This window comes from Lolium perenne, chromosome 3 (genome assembly GCF_019359855.2).
Source record: "Lolium perenne isolate Kyuss_39 chromosome 3, Kyuss_2.0, whole genome shotgun sequence".
Lineage (NCBI taxonomy): Eukaryota > Viridiplantae > Streptophyta > Magnoliopsida > Poales > Poaceae > Lolium > Lolium perenne.
This window is the reverse complement of record NC_067246.2, coordinates 97835771-97859554: the sequence shown is the minus strand read 5'-3', so window position 1 is coordinate 97859554 and position 23784 is coordinate 97835771. Positions and strand designations below refer to the sequence as shown.

Sequence of the window (23784 nt, the reverse complement as noted above, 5' to 3'; positions counted from 1 at the left end):
CCGACTCGCTTCTCGCTCTGTCCGGTGTGCCCGGAGCGTCCCCTATGTAGCGGGGATGGGCTCGGGGCGCCGGACTGTTCGATTCGTTGCATAGAAAACAAAAAATTTCTACCGCAAAGACGAATAAAACAAAGATCCAATCTATGGAAAAGCCAAGATCTAATCTATGAGATATGTGCAACGACATAGATGAGAACTAACCCTCGAAGATCCAAAGACTTGACGAGATCTGATCTTGTGGTTGATGAAGACGATCCTTCCGGTGATGCAATCCGGTAGCACTTCCGTACTCGGTCACACATACGGAGTCGATGAAGACCTTCCTCTCCCCGTTCTAGCGGGCAGCAGAGGTAGTATATCCCCTCGGAATCTCAGCAGCACGACGGCATGGTGGTGGTGATGGAGGAGAAAATCCTGCAGGGCTTCGCCAAACTGGTGCAGGAATTATGAGGAGGAGGAGAGGTGGCGGCTAGAGTTTGATGGAAGGGGTGGGCTACGCCCCTGCCCCCTCCCCTCTTTATATAGGTGAAAGGTTGGACAGGGCTGCCTTGGCCCCTCCTCCAAGCCCTAGGGCCAGCGCACAATGGGAGAGGGGGGAACCTTGCCCCCAAGTTTTCCCCCCTTTAGGGTTTCCGCAAAACCCTAGGGGGTTGGCGGCCTGGGCCTTGAGGCAGTGGTGCGCCTGGCCCATTAGGGATGGGATGCACGCCCTCGGCTCATATGGCCCCTCCCGGGGTCATGGCCCCACTGGTGGCCTCTCCGGAACATTCTAGAAACCCTCCGGTCTTTCACCAGAAAATTCCCGAACTTTTCTGAACCCCGGAAAATGACTTTTCTTATATTAATCTTATTCTCCGGACCATTAAATCGGACTTTAGGTAGTACCTCCCAACTCACAACTGGTACGAATATGATCCGACCGTGCCCCCAACCTTCTCTCGTCGTGCCCTTCTTCCTCACTGTCCTCCAGCTCTGCCTCCTCCTGCCGCGACCATGGTCCTCCTCCACCGAGACCCTTAGATCCCTCGTCTCCTCCCGTGAATAATCGTCGGGTCCTCTCATTTCCCCTCAGCATAAGCTCCAGCTCTAGATCTGCTTTCCCCGCCGCCTGCGCCGACGTGTGCGCCTGCCTCCCACCTCCGTGGGAGCACGCCCACGCCGAACCCACCGGGAACCTACAACCTCCACCATGTTGGGCCGCCATGGACCTCCACCGTGGGCACTGCCAACCATCAAGGTCGTCACTTATCCGGCGAGGTCGTGCACCGCCAGTGCAGCTTCTGTTTTGGCATGACCCTGTTATTCTCATGCTCACCCCTCAGCTGCGCCGCTCGTCTACCTTTCCAATCATGTGCATGCGCGCAGATGAACTGTGCCGTGAATGCTGACGTGCGGAGCTGCAAAGGTTGTGGGAGGGAGCTGTAAAGGCTGCGGAGGTAAGCTGCATGTCGAGTCTACGAGTGCTACCACTAAAGGGAAATGACAATGTTGCAAGGACCTGGCCGAAGACCATAGGAAAAAATGCTACAACGATGCTACAATAGTTTTATTACGTTGCTTCAATTGTTTTGTAGTTTTGCTAGTTTAGTATAATTTATTTGCTACGAGATCTACGGCGATGGCTCCAATGAGATCGATTTTTTGCTACAACACCACAAAATGCTTCAGTTCTACAATCGTATTTTTTTTACTCTGATTGCTCTTCTCTGTTGCTACATCAGTACATAAATTTTGCTACGATGTTTCTGGCGAGTCTCCAACAAAGTACGGCGCTCCGGCGAGGTTTCCGACAAACTCTCCGGCAAAAGTCTGTGGCGAATCTCCAGCGAAGTACGGAGCTCTAGCGAGCTCCGTGTCTAACAAATCTTTTTTTAGGCGAACTGTTTTTTTACTTTAATGAAGCAAAATAGGGAATTTTCTTTTGCTGCGAGGAAGCAACAACCAAATTTTAGCTGAAAGTAGACACGTGTCGCTCAAGGAAGCATGAGGCTGGAACGAATTTATCATCCGATGGATCTTCAGCAGTGTCCCGTGTATATTCTTGATCGTGTGATATTTGAGATGGGTCTGCGGGCATCTCCAGCGGGGTGACGCATTTCGGACGCCCAAAAGTGGTCGCGAGCGTCCGTTTGCGTCGCCCCGCGGACATATTTTGTCCGCTCGTCCGTTTGCGTCTGGCTGTGCTCCCACCGGGGCGGCCCATTTTTTGAATTGCAACATAGTACAAACATTGAAAGTAGTACATAAAAATGCATAAAAACTATACAAAGTAGATCTATAAGCCTAGACTACTTGCTTCCTGACGGGCCGGTACCGTCGTTGCGTCGTTCCGTCGCCTGCTTCTCCGCCGCCTCCCGCGCGGCCGCTATGGCTCGGTGCGCCGCCGCGTCCTCTTGCAGGCACTGCTCCAGCCTCGCGTTGGCGGCCTCGTCCTTGAGCGTCTCGAAAGACTCGACGAGGGCCCGCTGCTCCGCCGCCTTCTCCTCCGGCGTCGGCGCATCAGGGTCATCGGATGACCAAGATATCTCCGAGTCGGAGTCCTCGGCTGCAGCGGCAGCCGCGAGCTCGCGCTGTTCCAGCTCGGCGTCCAACGCCGCGTGGCCCGCCGGCCTCCTCCTCTCGCTTCTGCGCCGCGAGTGCCGTGGGCGCGGCGTCCCGACCGGGTCGAGGAGGTCGCCCGTGCTGTCTTCAGAGTCGGCCTCCTCGGAGGCGCTCGCCGGCGGCGGAGGGGGAGGGGGCGGTGGAGGTGGCGGTGGAGGCGCGGCAGCCGGCCGCGCTCGGCGCTGCTCATGGTGGATCTGCCTGAGAGGAAGCGGTGCTACGGCAGCGGCGGCTAGGGTTTGTGGGGAGGAGATGAGATGCTCGCGCCCCTGTATATATAGCGTGGAGGCAGGGCGACAGCCGCGCCACGCGTGGTATCGCCATTACTACGTGTGCAGAGGTAGGCGACGGCCGCGAGCCACGCGAGGCATCGCCATTAACGCGGCCGCATACTGCCGAAGCGACGCCTCGGTGCCAGTACTGGCGGAGAAGACGCATCGACGCTGCGCACGCTCGCGGAAGCTGAGGCACGCCATTAACGCGGCCCTGCAAAGGCTGCAGCGCGCCGCCCGGAAGTAATGCCGCGGAAGACGAAGCAGTTGTGCCGCTGCTAGGCGGGCCCGGTGGGGAAGCGAGCGGACACTTTGCGTGTCCGCCGAGCGTCCGCCGAGACGCAAACCTGGCGCATATTTGGGCCAGGTTTGCGTCTCTGCAGACGGCCCGGTCACTTTGCGTCGCCCCGCTGGAACAGGCTCCAGACGCATTTCCGATCACGGCGGACACAGACGGTCGCTCAGCGTCCGTTTGCGGAGATGCGCTGAGTGATGTTCAAGTCAGCCGGCACGCGCGCGCGTTAGTTACAGTCCGAGGACCGACGGCATTATACCAATATTTACAGTTCGATTCAGTCTTGGATTTGATTCCATTGATTCGTAGTACACGTATATTTACACGAGTAGAATACGAACCGGACGGTACATCATCAGACACCAATTTTTTTACTCGCTCGGTCCGACGCCATGCATATGCATGCACTCCGTTTCCATTTTGGATTGATGAGCTACAGTCCCGACCCGCAGATTTTGCTGCTGATCTCGGGCGCAGCTGATATCCGGTCCGCTGCCGAACACTAGTGATCCGAGCCCCGCGTTGACCGGACAGTGGCCACATGCATGTATAGACCCCGTATCTAACGTATAGTGCACTTTGCGTGGCACAGTATCTGGATCGAATAGATTCTCCGTGTGGGGCCCGTACGTATCGCCACGACCGCGTCGTCCCTCTCTTCACTTCCCCTCTCGTCCGAGACGTTCCCTTTCTTCTCCACACGCCCGTATCCGCACCGCCGCCATTGCAGGATTCACCGGCGCGCATCTCCTCTGTGTAGAACTTCAGAACACAGATCCAACCCCCGACGTCCTGAGGTGTATCCACTCTATCTTCATCGCCATGTCACCGTGGCCCGGGTTCAAAGGAGACGGAGCCGATCCAGATCCGTCCCTGCTGAGTGACGAGCTCGCCGGAGATTCTGAATCTGGGTACGAGGTAATATTCCACTGCTTATCATCCCGGTGCTCAACACTTGGTGGTCAGATTTCAAGCCTGATTCCGATTCCCTTTCTCTCCAAGATTGACGCCCACTACGACGCCTTCCTTGATCTGCCTCGAGAAATCCACGATCCGTGCTTCACCGGGACGTTTCACCGGGACGGAACTCAACACGCATCATAGGTGTCGTCATGGCGACCCTCCTCAGAGGAAGGTAGCGTTCGACATGGCTGCTACAGGGAGACGATTTCTTGGATGCCCTCGGCAGGTTAGCAAATAATTATAGTCACCACCCCTGAGTATTTTTATGAATGGTACTATACAACATTTTTAGTCACCCCATGGAAAAAGTAATGCGTGGTGTTAGACAAAGAAAGCACTTATATTTATGCTCAATGATAGATTTCTGCCCTGCCTGATTGCGTGATCTGACTATGCCACCGATTATAGTCTGCCGGCAATCTTCATTTCATTTTTATGAATGGTACTATACAACATTTTTAGTCACCCATGAAAAAAGTAATGCGTGGTGCTAGACAAAGAAAGAACTTATATTTATGCTCAATGATAGAGTTCTGCCCTGCCTGATTGCATGATCTGACTATGCCACCGATTATAGGCTGCCGGCAGTCTTCATTGCATGTTTTTTTAACTGACTAAAAAATGTGTTTTGTTGATTTGACACCTACCTCCGCATGTTGGGGATCACCTCATAGGAAGCACTTAGATAAGCATTGGTGTAAAATCTAAGATTTATAGAGAAAAGAATATCCAATCTAGCTCACATGAGTTTTCAATGTCAAGCAGGGGGCTGATCGCTGCTCGTTTGTCGTATGGGTCGATGATCCTTGGAATCCAATTTTAACAAGGTCCTTGATGCACTTGCGGAGCCTGGTTGGCTTACGGAGCAGAGAGGGTATCCCGACATGTGAACCGGAGACACAGATGGATCAAGCGTACATAACACTTCTGACCGAGAAGAACAATCTTCGGATCGCTGTTGAACAGTTGGAGCACAGCTTTGCGACAAGAGAGCTCAAGCTTAAGGATGTGATTCGACGCAACAGTGAGAATGCCACCCGCCGACTGAATTTATATGCCAACATCTGCATATCCGCCGTCAGTGTAGCCGTCACTGTATTTGCTTTGATGGTGGTTATGCTACTGAAATAGGCCAATGGAGATATGCACAGTTGGTTCTTTCAGAATCTGTACCAATACCCCTGCATAGTACCTATGACCTGAAACAAAAATCCTTCATTGTGGTTTTTTCAGAAGCTGTACCCAAATCCCTGCATTGTTTAAATGATCTCTCTGTTGTAATGCATTTGGTAAGAGTTCCGTGTGTTGCGGCACTATAATGCATGATCTTACATTATCATCGTCGCCGTACCACATTGTAGTGTGAATTTCTATGTCTCAGAATAACTTACACACTGTCTCCTGTATCGGGAAATCTTTCAGTGATAGTTTGTGTCGTGCCCCCTTCATTTCGTCATAGTACCATATGATCACATATACTGGTACCACATAATATTCTACATCAGAACCGTACATCGTATACGGGTGCACTCATCAGGTTGTAAACCTTTTGGCATCAACATTTGTATCTGTGCCATGGCCGTCGTCACAGAGCTGCATGGTTTAGTTAGCGGATCGCGTAATCGATAAAAGAAAAACTGCATCCATTTACTTTCACCATCGGGCGTAGCCTCTAATCACACTGTAGGGAGTGAGAGGGGGAAAAAAAGATACCAGTGTTATCAGCGAGACAGAACTGTACATGTGTATTCAGGTAGCCATCAAAAAAATAAGAACTTTGCACACGGTATATAGTATCGACGTAGGCATGAGCATTCCGTGTGATAGACAGAACAATTTAGTGCCGATGCAGAAACTCCAAATGTCTCCAAGGAAATAAGCGAGGTTTCATAATAGGCGCATATGAGGTTACCCCCACAGCGCATGGTACCAGTAAAAATATCATGCTCGTCACAGTTTTAGACTTAGGCCCAACCCTAGATAGTTAGCCACCGTTATTACAGTGGCGGAGCCACAAAAGAAGGATTCCTTTCAGAAAAGTTTCCCTGAAGGATTCATCTATCCCATTTCTATTTTTGATCCAACTACATGGATCTGATGCAGCGCCTATACTTCTCTGGGATCTGCCCGATGTTGCCATCGATCGAAAGAGCGTCAACTAGCTAGGAGGTTCATCCAAGAATGATTTACTCCGTCCCCAACCTGCAACATATAAGCCCATCCAGGTGAGATCCGGAACCCGGAAATATGATTTCTTTGATAATCGATCCCTTTTTACGTGATCTTACCGGAGTCTAAATCTTCTTCAAAGCTGATCCCATCCAGTTTCTTGCAAAGTCAAGCGCAAATACACCGCTGTCATTGCTGCAAAACAAAAATGACCGTTTCTCAACAAAAAATTCATGGTGAATGTTGATAAAGCGCACCAAGAAATAATTGACTGCTGATTTTACCTCCTACAAATCGAACTCATAAGTCCTTTGGGGAACACGGGGTCCCAATCCTTCATGCAGGCATTCCACCCAGGGAAGAAGGTAGCAATGCATATCCCGATAGCATTTAATGTCTAAAACTCGACCACGGTGCGAAGTGGTGGTCCTTGCACGATTACAACTATATTTAATGTGGTGCACATATTATAATAATTAGCCCATCATTTTCCGTTCTCGTGGGACTTTGTTGTGTAATTTCACAAAAACTAAACCCTACCCCCACCATCGCGGAAGGTAGTCGTTGTCCAACCGATACAAGTAATAATCATATGCAGTGTTTCAATCCAATCCAGGAATCCATCAAACACGATGCCTAATCATACCATATGCAAATCCTTAAATGTTTCGCCGTATGTAATTTCGAGATCACATGAAGACACGTATATGTATGACTCAGGAGCAAGATTATGCAAAAAAGATAAAATCATGCACTCAACTAAGTGGAGGCTATTGCCCTCGGGATCGGTACAATCCGACAATATATGGGGTACCAGCCGATATCGTATTCAGTACTTCCACTATCCACCATAAGGTACGTACGGGTTCATATATAGTCCTCAAACCCCACACTTAGATGCAATAGCATGGAAAAAACGAAAAAACATGCAATCATCTAAGGCTGGTGCCATTGGGGGCGGTAGTGGGGGCGCTACCGCCCGGCGCGGGGCGAGAGGCAGGCGGGAGAGGGGCGGGACGGGAGTGGCAGGCGACGGCGGGGGCGCCCAGCGCTAGCGCCCGCTCCCGCCCGGCTAACGCCCGCGTTGGAGGCGAGAGGGAGGCGGTAGCGAGGCGGCAGCGATGGCGGGGTGGGGCGATAACGGGGCGGGCGAGAGTGCGGGCGAGAGCGGGCGTTAGGCGGGCGGTAGGCGGGCGAGAGCGGGCGAGAGAGGGGCGGTAGTGTGTAAAGGCTAGCTGACGTGGCGCGCTCTGATTCGTCCACGTCAGCTAGCCGTTGCTGGTTAAAAAATCCCTAAAATTTCATCCCCACCCCCTATAAATACCCCCCATATGGTTTCACTCACTCCACACCCATCTCATCTCCATTCATCACCTTCCCTCTCTCAAAACTTCTCCACCATGTCCGGTTGGACTCCACCAGATTTGACCACGTTCACGGATCTGATTCACGACGGGTCACCAATAGACCTCGATGGTGTCTCTCCGACACATCGTCGCACCAATGTCGGTTCTTTGCCGATTCCCCGAGTTTTATACTCCTCCGGCGCACCACCTCCGGGGCCATATGGCCCATACGCTCCACCTCCGGCGCCGTATGGTTCATATCCTCCGCCTCTGTATCCATACCCCCAAGCACCTCCAAATGCTCCACCTACAGGTAGCGGGAGTGGCACTGTACCTCCGTACCCACCACCTTCGTACGGTTCATACCCTCCACCTCCGTATCCATACGCGCCATATGGTCCGTACCCCCCACCACCTTCCGAAGCTCCAAGCTCCGAGTCCAATGCCGCGGAAACAATCGTACCACCGCGTGCAAAGAGGCTTGACTGGACTGTTGCGGAAGAGGAAAAACTGGTACTTTACTTATACCCATCACATATTTATTTCGGGGTTGGTTGTTGCTTGGATTTTTCACTAACAATATCTATTTCGGGGTAGGTTAATGCTTGGCTTTTTAACTCCAAGGACTCTGTTGCCGGTAATTGCAAGACCGGCACTAGTTTTTGGGGTCAGATAGCTGCAACCTTCAACTCTACCTCGGATCCTGCCCGTCATCGGACCTCGAAGCAGCTGAAGGATCATTGGAACGCCTACAACAAGGAGGTGTCCCTGTTCAATGGATACTACATCCAAGAAGAGGGGTTACGTCAGAGTGGAGCAGACGATGATATGGTCATGAAGGCGGCAATGGAGAGGTACGCGAATGACAAAAGAGTGACTCACCCGTTCAGAAAGCACCACTGGTGGCAAGCTGTTCGCAATGAAGCGAAGTGGAAAGGACAACATGGTCCTGGTAGTGGAACCGAGTCCACTTCCAAGAGAAGTCGTCTAGGACTTTCTGGTGAGTACAGCTCTAGCGAGGCGACGACGGAGGAGGAGCGTCCAACGGGCCGCGATAGGGCCAAGGCCGCGGTACGTAAGGGTAGGAGGAAGGGGAAGGACTCCTCATCAAGCAGTGAGGTAGGAAGTAAATCCTTCGCGATGAGGAACATGATGAAGGGTTTAGTGAAGGCTAAGCTATTCAAGCAATGGAACAAAATGAAAGATCGATCAACCGACGACATGACCGAAGCAGAAAAGTGCAAACATGCGAAGGCCATCAAGATGTGCGAAAAAGAGCTTGGTCTGGAAGATGATGAGGACGAGGAGCAGCAGGAAGAAGAGGAAGAGGAAGAGGAGTAGAATTTTTATTTATTATGTAATTTTTAAAATTTATTATGCAATTTTATTAATTATTATGTAATCGGTAACATTTTCAGTTGAATAAATATTTTTCTTGAATTATTTTGAATGTCTACAAAAAATCAAGTGAAATAACTTAATTAAAAAAAAATAGTGATGTGGAGGAGAGAGAAGTGAGAGGTGACACTAAAGCCTGTGCACACGTACCGTGGGGTGAGAGTGGGATGAGAGTGGGGTGAGAGTGAGGAAAAAAGCTGACGTGGCGGGTGAGAGTAGGGTGGTGCATTGGCACCAGCCTAAGTGAAGGCTATGCCCCACAGTACGAGTGATATCGACATTTCATGTCTAAATCTCGACCACGGCGCGAAGTCGTGGTCCTTGCACGTATACAACTATATTTAAATTGGTGCACATATTATAATTCTCATCCCACCATTTTCCGTTCTCGTGGGACTTTGTTGTGTGAATTCACAAGAACTAAACCGTACCCCCCATCGCGGAAGGTAGTCGTTGTCCAACCGATACAAGTAATAATCATATGCAGTATTTCACACAGCTGCCAACAGGTACACTGGAGTTCATATACAGTCCTCAACTCCGCAATTCGCGTGATCTCAAAATTTAACCTCTAACCCTCGATCACGGTAAGCATTCGAGGTCCTTACACTTAAAAAACTTCAACTAATGTGTTGGTGATAATACAAAACTTAAGCTTGATTAGTCCGTTTTAGTGGGGTTTTTATGTGTAAGACCATATCCCTCACCCCCCCCCCCCCCCGATAACGGAACGTAGTGTTGATATGTAGCCTCGTGTACAATCTTTGATGTCACGATTTAAGGGAAAGCCTCGTGGTATACGACCACATTCTGTTAAAAAGGAGTTTTTTCGCGTGTTCTCTAGACCGTGCAACGAATCCAAAACCAATACAGTTTTTTCGCCGTATGTAAATTTGAAGACACATGGAGTTAAGTAAATGTATGAGTCAAGAGCAAGATTACGCAGAAAAGATGGAAACATGCACTCAACTAAGTGGAGGCTATTGCCCTCGGGACTGGCACAATGCGACAATATATGGGGTACTAGCCGATATCGTATTCGGTACTTCCGCTATCCACCATAAGGTACATACGGGTTCATAAACAGTACTCAAACCCCACACTTAGATGCAATAGCACGAAAAAACATGCAATCATATAAGTGAAGGCTATGTCCCACAGTACGCGTGATATCGACATTTAATGTCTAAATCTCGACCACGGCGTGAAGTCGTCGTCCTTGCACGTATACAACTATATTTAATGTGGTGCACATATTATAATACTTAGCCCATCATTTTCCATTCTCGTGGGACTTTGTTGTGTGAATTCACAAGAACTAAACCCTACCCCCCATCGCGGAAGGTAGTCGTTGTCCAACCGATACAAGTAATAATCATATGCAGTATTTCACACACCTGCCAACAGGTACACTGGAGTTCATATACAGTCCTCAACTCCGCAATTCGCGTGATCTCGAAATTTAACCTCTAACCCTCGATCACGGTAAGCATTCGAGGTCCTTACGCTTAAAAAACTTCAACTAATGTGTTGGTGATAATACAAAACTTAGGCTTGATTAGTCCGTTTTAGTGGGGTTTTTATGTGTAAGCCCATATCCCTCACCCCCCCCCCCCCGGATAACGGAATGTAGTGTTGATATGTAGCCTCGTGTACAATCTTTGATGTCACGATTTAAGGGAAAGCCTCGTGGTATACGACCACATTATGTTAAAAAGGAGTTTTTTCGCGTGTTCTCTAGACCGTGCAACGAATCCAAAACCAATACAGTATTCCAGCATTAACGATGCCTAATCATCCCATATATGCAATTCCTTAAAATTTTCGCCATATGTAAATTTGAAAACACATGGAGTTACGTAAATGTATGAGTCAAGAGCAAGATTATGCAGAAACGATAGAAACATGCACTCAACTAAGTGGAGGCTATTGCCCTCGGGATCGGTACAATCCGACAATATATGGGGTACCAGACGATATCGTATTCGGTACTTCCACTATCCACCATAAGGTACATACGGGTTCATATACAGTACTCAAACTCCACACTTAGATGCAATAGCACGAATAAACATTCAATCATCTAAGTGAAGGCTATGTCCCACAGTACGCGTGATATCGACATTTAATGTCTAAATCTCGACCACGGCGCGAAGTCGTGGTCCTTACACGTATACAACTATATTTAATGTGGTGCACATATTATAATACTTAGCCCACCATTTTCCGTTCTCGTGGGACTTTGTTGTGTGAATCCACAAGAACTAAACCCTACCCCCCCCCCCCCCCCCATCGCGGAAGGTAGTCGTTGTCCAACCGATACAAGTAATAATCATATGCAGTATTTCACACACCTGCCGACAGGTACACTGGAGTTCATATACAGTCTTTAACTCCGCAATTCACGTGATCTCGAAATTTAACCTCTAACCCTCGATCACGGTAAGCATTCGAGGTCCTTACGCTTAAAAAACTTCAACTAATGTGTTGGCGATAATACAAAACTTAGGCTTTGTTAGTCCGTTTTATTGGGGTTTTTATGTATGATCCCCCCCGCACGGCGTCCCTCACTGTCGGTTGTGGGTGGGAAGTGGCGGCGCGGGGGAGAATGGGATAGAGGAGAAGGGGATTAGGGTTGGCTTTTTGCTTTGGAGATTCGGTCGGTCGGTTTGGGACCCGCACACGTGGTTGTTTTGTTTGGATTCATCTTGGTGTGGCGCGCGTGGTGGATCAAATCAAGCAGCAGGCAGACCGCACAGTAGCGCACCGTTTATAGTGCGCTACCGCAATTTGCAGCATAGTGGCGCATGGCATATAGTGCGCTATTGCAATTTGTAGCACAGTGGCGCACCTATGTGGTGCGCCATTGCTATTAAAATAGCAATGGCGCACCTATGTGTGGTGCGCCACTGCTAACTCTAGACCTATCTGTAATTCAGGCCAAAATTTAGTAGTGGCACACGACTAATACTAGTGCGCCACTGCGATATTTGTATCAGTGGAGCACCACTTTTTGGTGCGCCACTGCTAACCAGTAGTGCCGCACCAAAATAGATATGCACCACTGAGAGCATTCTTACGGCTAGGCCTTTTCCTAGTAGTGTGTATGTGGCAAGTTAAGATAGGAACTATCTAAGGATTACATAGTTGATTTCCTTTTAGCCATCCTCATACATACGTGTGCTCTATCGATGTCTTGTCAATTTTACCATGTATAGCCTATGTGGTCCTTATCAAAATCTCCATATAGTTCAAAGTGTGATATCATAGAGTCCTCCACATGTCCTCGAATAAAAGCGGCCTTATTCGAGAATATATGGGCATGCGGCCTTCAAGTAACTAAAGAATAGAAAATAAAACAAATATTTCTCGAGAAATACACATTTGCATCTCTTTTAGCCTTGGTCACACCTCTAGGTGTGATACTTTTATGATGCGACTGCGTATGCTCATGTGATGCACAGGAAAAAATCCATACCGTACATCGGATAATGTCATAAAGTCCTTATGTATCCACGCATCGACCCGACTCCGATGATAGATGGTGTTTACATACATTCAGTTTGTAGGTGACAAGTCAAGAGCTCATACCTCTGGGTGTGATATCGTCATCTTGTCGTTTCGACTTTTTATAGTCCATGCGATCCTTATGGAGATCCTCATATCGTTTAAAGTGTGCTATCATATAGTCCTTCGTGTATCCTCGAATACATGCGGCGCTATTCTAGAAGATATTTCCATGGGGACTCCAAGTAACTAAATAAGAGAAGACAAAACAAATATTTCTTTAGACATACACATTTGCATCTCTTTTAGCCTTGCTCACACCTCGACGTGTGATACGTTTGTCTTATTATGTGACCTCATATGCTCCCGTGGTCCTTAACAAAACATCCATACCGTACATCAGGTACTATCATAAAATTCTTATCTATACTCTATGCATCGGCCTGCTCAAATGGTAGATGGTGTTTACATACATTTAATATGTAGGTGACAAATCAAGATAGGAAGTATGTAGGTGAAAAATCAAGTTGATTTCCTTTTATCCATCCTCATACATACGGGTGCTCTATCGTCGTATTATCAATTTGACCATGTATAACCTATGCGGTCCTTATCAAAATCTCCATATCGTTCAAAGTGTGATATCATAGAGTCCTTCATGTATCCTCAAATACATGCAGCCCTATTTGAGAATATATTGGAATGCGCCCTCAAATAAATAAATGAGAAAAGAAGAAAAAATTAAAAAAAATACACAACTGTATGTCTTTTTTAGATTTGCTCACTCGTCCAAGTGTGATACCTTTGTCTTACCATGTGATACCTTTGTCTTACCATGTGACCTCGTATGCTCATGCGGTTCTTAACTACATATCCATATCGTACGTGGAGTATAATCATAAAGTCTATGTATCCTCTATGCATTGTCCTGACTCCGACGATAGATGATGTTTACATACATTTGGTATGTTGGTGACAAGTCATGATATGAACTATCTAAGGATTACATAGTTGATTCCCTTTTTGCCATCCTCATACATGCATGCGGGTGCTCTATCGTGGTCTTGCCAATTGGACCATATATAGCTTGTGCGGTCCTTATAAAAATCTACATATCGTTCAAAGTATGATATCATGGAGTCCTTCATGTATCTTCAAATACATGTCGCCTATTCGAGAAAATATTGGCATGCGACCTTCAAGTAACTAAAGAAGAGAAGAAAAAACAAATATTTCTCGAGAAATACACATTTGCATCTCGTTTAACCTTGCTCACACCTCCAGGTGCGATACTTTTGTATTATGATGTGACTTCGTATGATCATGTGGTTCTTAATAAAGCATCCATCCGTACATCGGGTACTATCATAAAGTTCTTATGTATACTCTACGCATCGGCCTTACTCAAATGATAGATGGCGTTTACATATTTTTATTATGTATGTGGCAAGTCAAGATAGGAACTATCTAAGGATTACATAGTTGATTTCCTTTTAGTCATCCTCATACATACGTGTGCTCTATCGAGATGTCTTGTCAATTTCACCATGTATAGCCTATGCGGTCCTTATCAAAATCTCCATATAGTTTAAAGTGTGATATCATAGAGTCCTGCATATGTCCTCGAATAAGTGCGGCCTTATTCGAGAATATATGGGCATACGGCCTTCAAGTAACTAAAAAATAGAAAATAAAACAAATATTTATCGAGAAATACACATTTGCAACTCTTTTAGCCTTGGTCACACCTCTAGGTGTGATAATTTTATGATGTGACTGCGTATGCTCATGTGATGCACAAGAAAAAATCCATACCGTACATCGGATAATATCATAAAGTCCTTATGTATCCACGCATCGGCCGACTCCGATGATAGATGGTGTTTACATACATTCAGTTTGTAGGTGATAAGTCAAGATCTCATACCTCTGGGTGTGATATCGTCATCTTGTCGTTTCGACTTTGTATAGTCCATGCGATCCTTATGGAGATCCCCATATCGTTTAAAGTGTGCTATCATATAGTCCTTCGTGTATCCTCGAATACATGCGGCGCTATTCAAGAAGATATTTGCATGGGGACTCCAAGTAACTAAATAAGAGAAGACAAAACAAATATTTCTTTAGAAATACACATTTGCATCTCTTTTAGCCTTGCTCACACCTCAACGTGTGATACGTTTGTCTTATGATGTGACCTCATATGCTCTCGTGGTCCTTAACAAAACATCCATACCGTACATCACGTACTATCATAAAGTTCTTATGTATACTCTATGCATCGGTCTGCTCAAATGGTAGATGGTGTTTACATACATTTAATATGTAGGTGACAAATCAAGATAGGAAGTATGTAGGTGAAAAATCAAGTTGATTTCCTTTTAGCCATCCTCATACATACGGGTGCTCTATCGTCGTATTGTCAATTTGACCATGTATAATCTATACGGTCCTTATCAAAATCTTCATATCGTTCAAAGTGTGATATCATAGAGTCCTTCATGTATCCGCAAATACATGCGGCCCTATTTGAGAATATATTGGAAAGCGCTCTCAAATAAATAAATGAGAAAAGAAGAAAAAAATTAAAAAATACACAACTGTATGTGGGTGTTTCTGCACCCGGGTGCATATGCACCCTTTATTTGAAATGCATATTAAATATATTTACGAATGTCAAAAAATACAAATAAAAATGCCTCGCGTATACCTTGACATGTTACATGCTCATAAAGTTGTTTCAGCAAAAACTGATATGTTTTGTGCCCTGTGCAAAAAAGATAAATTTTTGGTGCTAAAATAGTCTATTTCGCGAAGCATTGTTTGTCTTTTTTACAAATGATTCAAAAATTGTCGGTTTTATGTGAAATTTGACTAGCACACATAGAACATGTCTCTCTATATGCTAAATTTTTTTCCTAAATTTTTTACATTTTTAAAATATGTTTTATACATGTAGGGTGCATATGCACCCGGGATCAGTTTCGGTTTTCCGCAACTGTATGTCTTTTTAGATTTGCTCACCCGTCCAAGTGTCATACCTTTGTCTTACCATGTGACCTCGTATGCTCATGCGGTTCTTAACAACATATCCATATCATACGTGGGGTATAATCATAAAGTCTTTATGTATCCTTTATGCATTGTCCTGACTCCGACGATAGATGATGTTTACATACATTTGGTATGTTGGTGACAAGTCATGATATGAACTATCTAAGGATTACATAGTTGATTCCCTTTTTGCCATCCTTATACATGCATGCGGGTGCTCACCGTGGTCTTGCCAATTAAACCATATATAGCTTGTGCGGTCCTTATAAAAATCTACATATTGTTCAAAGTATGATATCATAGAGTCCTTCATGTATCTTCAAATAAATGGCGCCTATTCGAGAAAATATTGGCATGCGACCTTCAAGTAACTAAAGAAGAGAAGACAAAACAAATATTTCTCGAGAAATACACATTTGCATCTCTTTTAACCGGCGGCTCATTTCTCCCACTACGCGCGGAAATCGAGGAGGCGCTTTGGTCAATGCACAAGCACTAGTCATTTCCTAAAACTGACCGCGCAGAAGTAGGGTGGACCCGTCAGATCACGTCCTATCAATCAAACCACGGCAGTGGCAACATCATCAATGATGTCATGAAAAATGTCGAGTCCATAAGGAGCATCCGAAGAAAAATTAAAACCGTCGGGTAGTACAACTTGAGTCTACGCACGGTTGCAAGCATCCGTACCTAGACTCGGGGGCTACTCCCATCGGGAGCGCTGGACGTGCACCCGATATATTCCAGAATCGAAGACTCAATTGCAAGGAGGAGCATTTCAAGAGTATCTAAAGAAAGATTGAAATATTTAGACCGTTTGGCCTAAGTCTGCACTCAGTTGCAAGCACTCGCGACCAGACTCGGGGGCTACTCTTATCGGGAGTGCTGATTGCACACCTGGCGAAAGTTTTTTGCACTCCAGGATCATGCCCGGGGACTTGATTCTGTGTAGGGTAACATTGTTTTGCCATCGGCAGTTAACCAGCAAAGCTGGACATTAAATTACAGACGTTAATATAGCCATGCGGTCCTAAAAAATCTATCCATATCGTCCTCGAGGTTTTATCCTGAAGTGCTTATGATATCCTTTGTGCATCGGTTGTGTTTAAAAAAATAGATTGTGTTTGGCTACATTAAATTCGTACTAGTCAAGGCCAGACTGAGCTAAAACTTAATGCTTTTTTTAATGTAAGAACTAATACACAATTGAATTTGAAAAAATCTCAAGAAATACGTAGTTACATCCCTTCTCTATCTTGTGGAACCCTAGTCTAGCCATGCGTTCCTAAACAAACTATTCATGACGTACTCTAGGTTTTATCATAAAGTCCTTAAGATGTCATCTATGCATCGACTTAACTCATGTATGATAGATTGAGTTTGCATATAAATTTATACTAGTCACGGCCAGACTAATATAAATTGTCTCCATGCGCTACTAAGTAATGAGTATGGTCAAAACCAACCTACACCTTACCTAACAGTGGGGGAGGGGGTTACATGTTGCTCACTGTCGCTATAAGTTTCATAGACAAGGGTGACCACCACTAATGCCGGAGACAAGGTAGGGATGGTGTATTCCTGGGAGGGGTGTGCTGGAGCGGAAAAGGATGAGTTGGTGCCGCACACGAAAGGGAGTAGTCGATGCCAAACTGAGCTAAAACTAATGCTTTCTTAATGTAAGAAATAATACACAGTTGAATCTGAAAAAATCTAAAAAATTACGCAGTTACATCCCTTCTCTATCTTGTGGAACCCTAATCTAGCCATGCGGTTTGCCACTGACAAGAGGCTAGAACGATTTGCCACTGCGTATGAGGTGACTGCAATATGGGTCGAGGGCACGATAGTATGACTCATATCCGCTAAGCTCCTGGACAGGAATAAGTACCCGATGCGATGCCCCATGGTCATGAATCATATGATCCTTAACATGTATGGTGTCATCTCATGGACTATATTGTTCCTCAGCCGTCTCCGACATTGGTTTGCTTGATTCGACCATCATTTCATATCGAAAGCATTACTAACTCCGCTCTTAAGTATAAGACCAATTTTTTGAGTCGACTTTTAATTAGTAATTGGGTCAATTAAATATGAGTTGCATGTCACTCAAAACTATATCATCGGAATCACATTTCAATGAACTTTCCAATGATATTTTTTTGAATGACATATAACTTATATTTAGTTGACTAACTCATTAGTTAAAATTTGACACGAAAATGATGTGGCCTTGTATTCATGGATGGTGGGGGTATCTACTAATACACATATTGATTAGAACAGTATTTCATTTTATTTAAACATTCATGCATTTACATCAACACAACGTCCACCGAAGCGTGGAGTCGCGAAGCTCCAAATATTCCATATTTTGAAATACCTTTTCCGTTGACTACTTGAACTTGCGGAGTTTAATAATATTATGAAAATATTATGCAGCCGAATGAGTCTTCATTTGTTGTCTTCACGTCATAAGTATTACAGTACAAAACTTGTTTCTCAAAGGCGCTTCACAATTATTCCATATCAGACCATTTTCATAACTTGTAAAGTACTTATGAATTGTCTCCATGTGCTACTACTAAGTAAGCACTTAGTTTTTAGAGGTGATTCCAAAGTATTTCATAACGGACCATTCTCCATCGTATAGAGTCCTTCTAAATTAGTGAGAAGTACATTATAAAGTCCTCGTGCTTATATTGTAAGGTTCACACAGTGTGTTTGTGAAGTACTTCAAATTTATTGAATTCGTACACCGAGCTGGTGACATCTACGTTATAAAGTCTTTGCATCTATACTGTAAAGTTATGCAATATATTTGCAAAATTATTTAAAAGCTCTCGAAGGCCTTCAAATTGGTTCCACAAAATGTGATATAGAAATCGCCACATCAAATGGCATCGAGAAAGACAAATTGGTTCATCAAATGGATACAACACAAAATATAAATCTAGATGCATCGAGTTTTATCATCAGCTTTTATCATCTGTAGATCTTTGCAAGAATTACCAAGTAATAATACATGTGTAATGAGCAAAAAATATCCTCTGACTTATAACAGCAACAACACATCACTTTGGAGCAGAATATTTAGAAACTACACTCTAATGGTGAGTTACATATAACAACATAGATATAGGTGTAATGAGCACACCTAATGGAATGACTTAATATGTAGGCTAATCATCCACGGGTGTTGCAGCAAACTCATGTCCTAACAATCCGAAGCACTAACTAAATAGACCTGCAACAACAGAGTGCTAACTTGTTTAGAAAGTTCTACAACTGAAAGTGGCAAAGCTGTTCAATAGTTTAAATTTCTACTACTGAAATCCTCCGGCAGCCAGAAAATATGTGAGGACGACGATGGTGGCCGCCATGTAAAACCGAGACAAAGACCGGAGGCTGTGAAATAATGTGGGCCCAGATCTAAAAATAAAGGAAAATGTAGAACCCAGATCCATGGGAGCCTCCAGTCGCCACCGCCCAAGATGTAGCTCCAGCACAATCCTCGCGGTGACGCAGTAGGGTAAGCGCAGCCACACTGAGAATGGATTTTCTGGTCCCAGCGGTGGCTAATGGCTTCCAAGGCAGTATTCTTTGGCAGGGCCTGAAAATATAAATACATATATTAATAATGATCTACGGTACAATAGGAAATAATTCCATTTCCCAACTAGGACAAAAAAAAACCTATGAAAATAAGGTGAATGTCATATCCGAATAAAAGTCAGGCTGAATAAATTAGGAAAACTAAACCAGCATGATAATAACCAAGATAGTAATTGTTTGCAACTAGTTTTATTAACCCGAGATCTCACAACATTACATATTTCAAAATTTATTGAAAAAAACTATGCCACAATGAGCAGACAGTGTTGACAAAATCACATGGATTATGAAAATCTTTTCGGGAAATGAACTAGGAGCAGGGCGATTGGTACCCAAAGAAGTACTGCCATGCAAACTTTGTGCTACGACACAAAAAATCACAGTGACCAGGAGGAGATGCATCAAGCAGAAAATCCCAGGAATGAAGATGTGCAAATCTACTTGGGCCTGGACAGAATCAACAAAGAGCCTCGGGTTAGTGCCAAGGTGGAGACAATAATGCTCCCATATCAAGAGAATGGAGTCGAGGAGGTAAACAAAGATGAATTGCGGCTCCATGATGGACACGGCTGCCTGCCCATGTGGCACGCTGGCTACGGGGACCACCTTGTCTCGGCTGCTGCCACGGCCGTCCGGAATACGCCATGGCGACATCTGAATGATAAAAGACGCCATCGATGTGAATCGACCAGAGAGAACTTCACTGAACCTGAATAATGCAATAGACATATAGCAAATAAATAGAAACCTCAGAACCGAAATATTTCACAGAACAATAGAAATAAGAAAGCCAACATGAAAACTGCCAAAGATGGGAGAACTTCACATTTATTTAGATTCAGATTGACCATAACCTGCTATTTGCTACCAAAAGCAACAAATAAAACAGAAAGAGCTATGTGCATCATTAACTTCTCCCGGGGCATAGATACAGGCTATTTGGAAGCCTTATATGGGGGAATAGACACATGCTATGTTGATTGACTATCTCGCCATGAACAACTTCATAACTAAATTCGGTAAATAGTAAATCTAACAGTGTGGGATACATTAAAATAACTTCAGGCAGTAAATTAGAACACACAGCTAAGGAAGACATCATAATATAAGACAACACTCTTCAACAAAATTACTACTCTCTAATAAAAAAGGTTCTCCATGGCAGCACATACAACACTACAAGCCGCCCCTGAGCTGATCATTTACTGCCTAAACCTGCAGCTAGATTGCGGACTGACCTGCTTTGAAAATGGTGGCCAACAAGCGCAACTGCAATTAACGGGTACTGATCTATTGATTTTTAAACTTCTGCGTCGTCTATGCTTGTCTAGAACACTAAAGCACATAATTAATTTATGAAGCAAACAGGAGTAAGCCGAACGCATTTGCAACTGGCAGGAAAAGATCCCAAACAAAAATCTTTATGTGTACTGATGTACAAGATTCACAGTTAGCTATTGTAAAAATGTTGTGAATTTATTTATAAAGTTCGGAAAAGTTTTCCGAATATAAATTTGTACTAATTTGATAGGGATTATCATACAGAACAATCTACCACAAAAAAATGAACTCAAAGAAATGGAGAAGAACTTAGAATACTGCAGCAAACCAAATTATCGAGATCGAACAAAAAAAGCAGAGGGAACCAATTGAAGGAAATGGTGCTCGCAAAGCTGGGTGCTGTGATAAAAATGGCACCTCCAGGTAAAAAAAAAAAAGGAAACGCAGAGTGCAGACCTCGGGTCGCCGTCGCTCATCCCCATACTTGGCGCAACAGTCAAGCGAGCCCGACTCCGATACTGAAGAGCGAAGCTGTGAAGCTCCCTTGACGCCGGAAGAGCACGCGGCGTGGCGACTGGCGAGGCCCGACCACTTTATTCCATGAATCCGGAGAAAATCCCTATAATTTTAGATTCGCGGAGGAAAATCGACTAGAAGAAAAACAGGGGATAGGATCTCACCTGAGTAGCAGATCAATAAATCCTTGGTGGCCGCCATGGAGAAGCTATCTCAGATCTTCCCCAGATCTTGTCGACGCACGGACGAGCAGAGGCAGCGGAGGCGAGGACAGGGAGAACGATGGACCTGCTTCATCGGCGGCGGCTGGATCTAGATGTCGATTCCGCTCACGCCTGAGGTAGGGAGGAGGAGACGACTGGATTTTGAACTCGGACTGGTTTTGGTGCCATCCTGTACAATACTGCACGTCGCAGGTGGCCCCCCAACCGTATATCATACGAGAAGGTACCATGTATCTACTGCTCACCGCTCGTATTGAAACGAAAAGGCCGGTCAAACCTTGCAGCACGTGGGCCCGGCGACCGAATCTTACAGCAACACGGACGGAGGTTGATATCCACAGCGCCCCATATCAGCTTCCGGAACGCATTTTCGCTACAGTCCGATCAAGACTTTGCTAAATGTGTGGAGATATAAGCTAGACCGGCCTAGGGCGCATGTACGGAGGCACGCGCGGCTTCTACTTCCAATACTTCTTTGTCTCTAGCATCGCATAGCAGCCGATTCATGGCGTCCGCGCAAGATAGCCCTGCTCCTCCCACCAAATTCTTCCCGCCCAATCACGTTCTCATCGAGCAGTTCCTCCGTCCCAAGTTGGCCGAACTGCCGATCGACAGCGGCTGTAACATCCATGACTTCGACGCTTACTCCGTCTCACCCGACATCCTCGTTGGCAAGCACGAGCACGCACCGGGAACCGACAAGGACGACGGGAAAAGGGGCCACTGGTACTTCTTCACACGAGCGCGACGTCACGGGACAAGGAACGGCGGCGGGAGACGGCAGCGCGCGGTCGGCGAGGGTTACACATGGCACTCGGAAGGTGGAGAGAAGCCCGTTGTTGACGGCGCTACTGGAAGCCTCGTTGGCTACAAGCGGAAGCTCAACTACGTCTTCAAGGAGTCGCCGGGAGCTTCGCCAACCAGGCTCGGATGGTGCATGACCGAGTTCCGGCTCGACGACGACGCTGCTGGGCTGGTGATCTGCATGGTCTGCGTGTCACGCCACAAGAGGGAGACTACATACGAGTCAGTAATGAAGGCCATGGCGGATTCCAAGAAGAGGAAGGCTGGCGACGATCCACACCCGGACGCTCCACGTCCCCAAACCCCGCGGCGCCAAGAAATGGAAGAGCTTCAGAACATGGAGCGCTGGTTGCCCACCGGAGCACTGGGCAACAGCCGCGCGCATCCGGCCGGGTTCTCCGCTGGCAATGGCATACTCGAAGATGTTGAAGAATTAAGTCAGCAGGACGACGGCAGATTCCAGGTCGCATTTGAGGACCTCCAAGAGCCCGTGATGCTTCAGGACATGCAGCGCTGGTTGCTTTCCGACCAAGACGACGTGATGCCCCCCGGAGCTGTGGACGACGGGAGCGTGGATCCGGCCGGGTTCTTCACCGACATAGTCGACGTTGAAGAGTTATGCCGGATGCAGCAGCAGCGACTGGCTGAGGACGAACACGAGGAGGTCACGTATGCGAGGCTGTTCGGCGACGACGACATGGACCTGGTGGTGGCATCCTCTACACCGGCGCCGGCGCCCGCGTTCGTCTCGTGTGATACTACATCGTCGCACGTGATGGCCAAGTGCTCCAAGGCAGACTGCGAAATCTGCATCCAGCAGATGGTGGAGAAGCTAGTCTACCAGATTGTTTAGTTAGTGCTAGACGAAAGCCTATGATCGATTTCTCCGTGCATGTACTGCTCCTCCCCGATTGATTGTAGACTAGCTTTGAATCTTTGATGTATGTTCAAGGGCAAACATGTGTTGTGATTGTCAAGTGCTGATGAACAAGCAATTCCTGTTCAGATTAATTGATTATTTTTTGTCATATTTTCATTTTGGAGGGAATATTGTATGATCACTCATTCAGTTCCTCTGTTCCGAGATGCAGTAAATATGTGTACTTGAGTAAGTTATATGGTGTTTCTAGGGTGGGCATAATTTCTATGGAATTTATTGGAAAGTGCAGCTAAAGCCACTTATGTGTATTAAAGTTACAAAATATAATGGTGATGGTAAAGAGGAGCGGCCAACAGAAGCCTCATGATTCTCAAATATGGTGTTATACTCACTCATGTTGGGAGAAAGCAGGTTTATACTTGTAACTCTGACTTTTTCATATTATAACCGCTCATGTGAATTTGTTATAATTTAGTAGGGCTATTCGGTTTCCACAAATTAATTCACAAATAACACATGAATGCTTGATCACTCGGTATATTTGTTTTACGGGGCAACACGGGTGAACCCTAGTCCTTCGATGATGGGCCCTCCCCACCACCAACCCCTCTGCCGCCGCTGCCGCGAGCCTTCTCTGCAGTGGCGGCGGACGCCCTCACCTCCAAAGGGGCTGGGGGAACGCTCGTTGTGAAGGCTGGGCCGCACATCGCGGTTTCCTTCGAGCAACTCTGCTCGATGCGGTCCTAGAGGATGCGACTGCATAGGTGGCTACTCGTTGCTGCCCTGGTAGGCCCTCGGCGAGGCGGCGGTCGGCTGCGTGTGGTGGCTAGCAGCGGCGCCCGTGCCAGCCCAAATG

The 23784-nt window shown here is 46.1% G+C and overlaps 1 protein-coding gene and 2 long non-coding RNA genes across 3 annotated transcripts; 2 read left to right on the top strand and 1 right to left on the bottom strand.

Annotated features, from left to right (window-relative positions):
* Nucleotides 1-3779: 3779 nt before the first annotated feature.
* LOC127341965 (uncharacterized) lies at nucleotides 3780-5579 on the top strand. The gene is made up of 3 exons (XR_007876064.2): nucleotides 3780-4086; nucleotides 4171-4357; nucleotides 4897-5579. It is a non-coding gene; the product is annotated as an uncharacterized lncRNA (long non-coding RNA).
* A 13062-nt stretch (nucleotides 5580-18641) lies between these two features.
* LOC127341964 (uncharacterized) lies at nucleotides 18642-21469 on the bottom strand. The gene is made up of 4 exons (XR_011755150.1): nucleotides 21185-21469; nucleotides 20961-21095; nucleotides 19556-19932; nucleotides 18642-19221 (listed from the first exon to the last, which is right to left on the bottom strand). It is a non-coding gene; the product is annotated as an uncharacterized lncRNA (long non-coding RNA).
* Nucleotides 21470-21749: 280 nt separating this feature from the next.
* LOC127339500 (uncharacterized) lies at nucleotides 21750-22901 on the top strand. Its single transcript, XM_051365346.1, has 2 exons — nucleotides 21750-22427; nucleotides 22560-22901. Exons 1-2 carry the CDS (start codon nucleotides 21750-21752, stop codon nucleotides 22899-22901), a joined length of 1020 nt encoding a protein of 339 aa, XP_051221306.1.
* Nucleotides 22902-23784: the final 883 nt, after the last annotated feature.

Coding starts and splice junctions, on each gene's coding strand:
- LOC127339500 (XM_051365346.1), top strand. CDS start 21,750: ATGGCGTCCGCGCAAGATAGCCCTGCTCCTCCCACCAAATTCTTCCCG. Junction 22,428..22,559: donor GAGCACTGGGCAACAGCCGC/GCGCATCCGGCC, acceptor CAGGACATGCAG/CGCTGGTTGCTTTCCGACCA.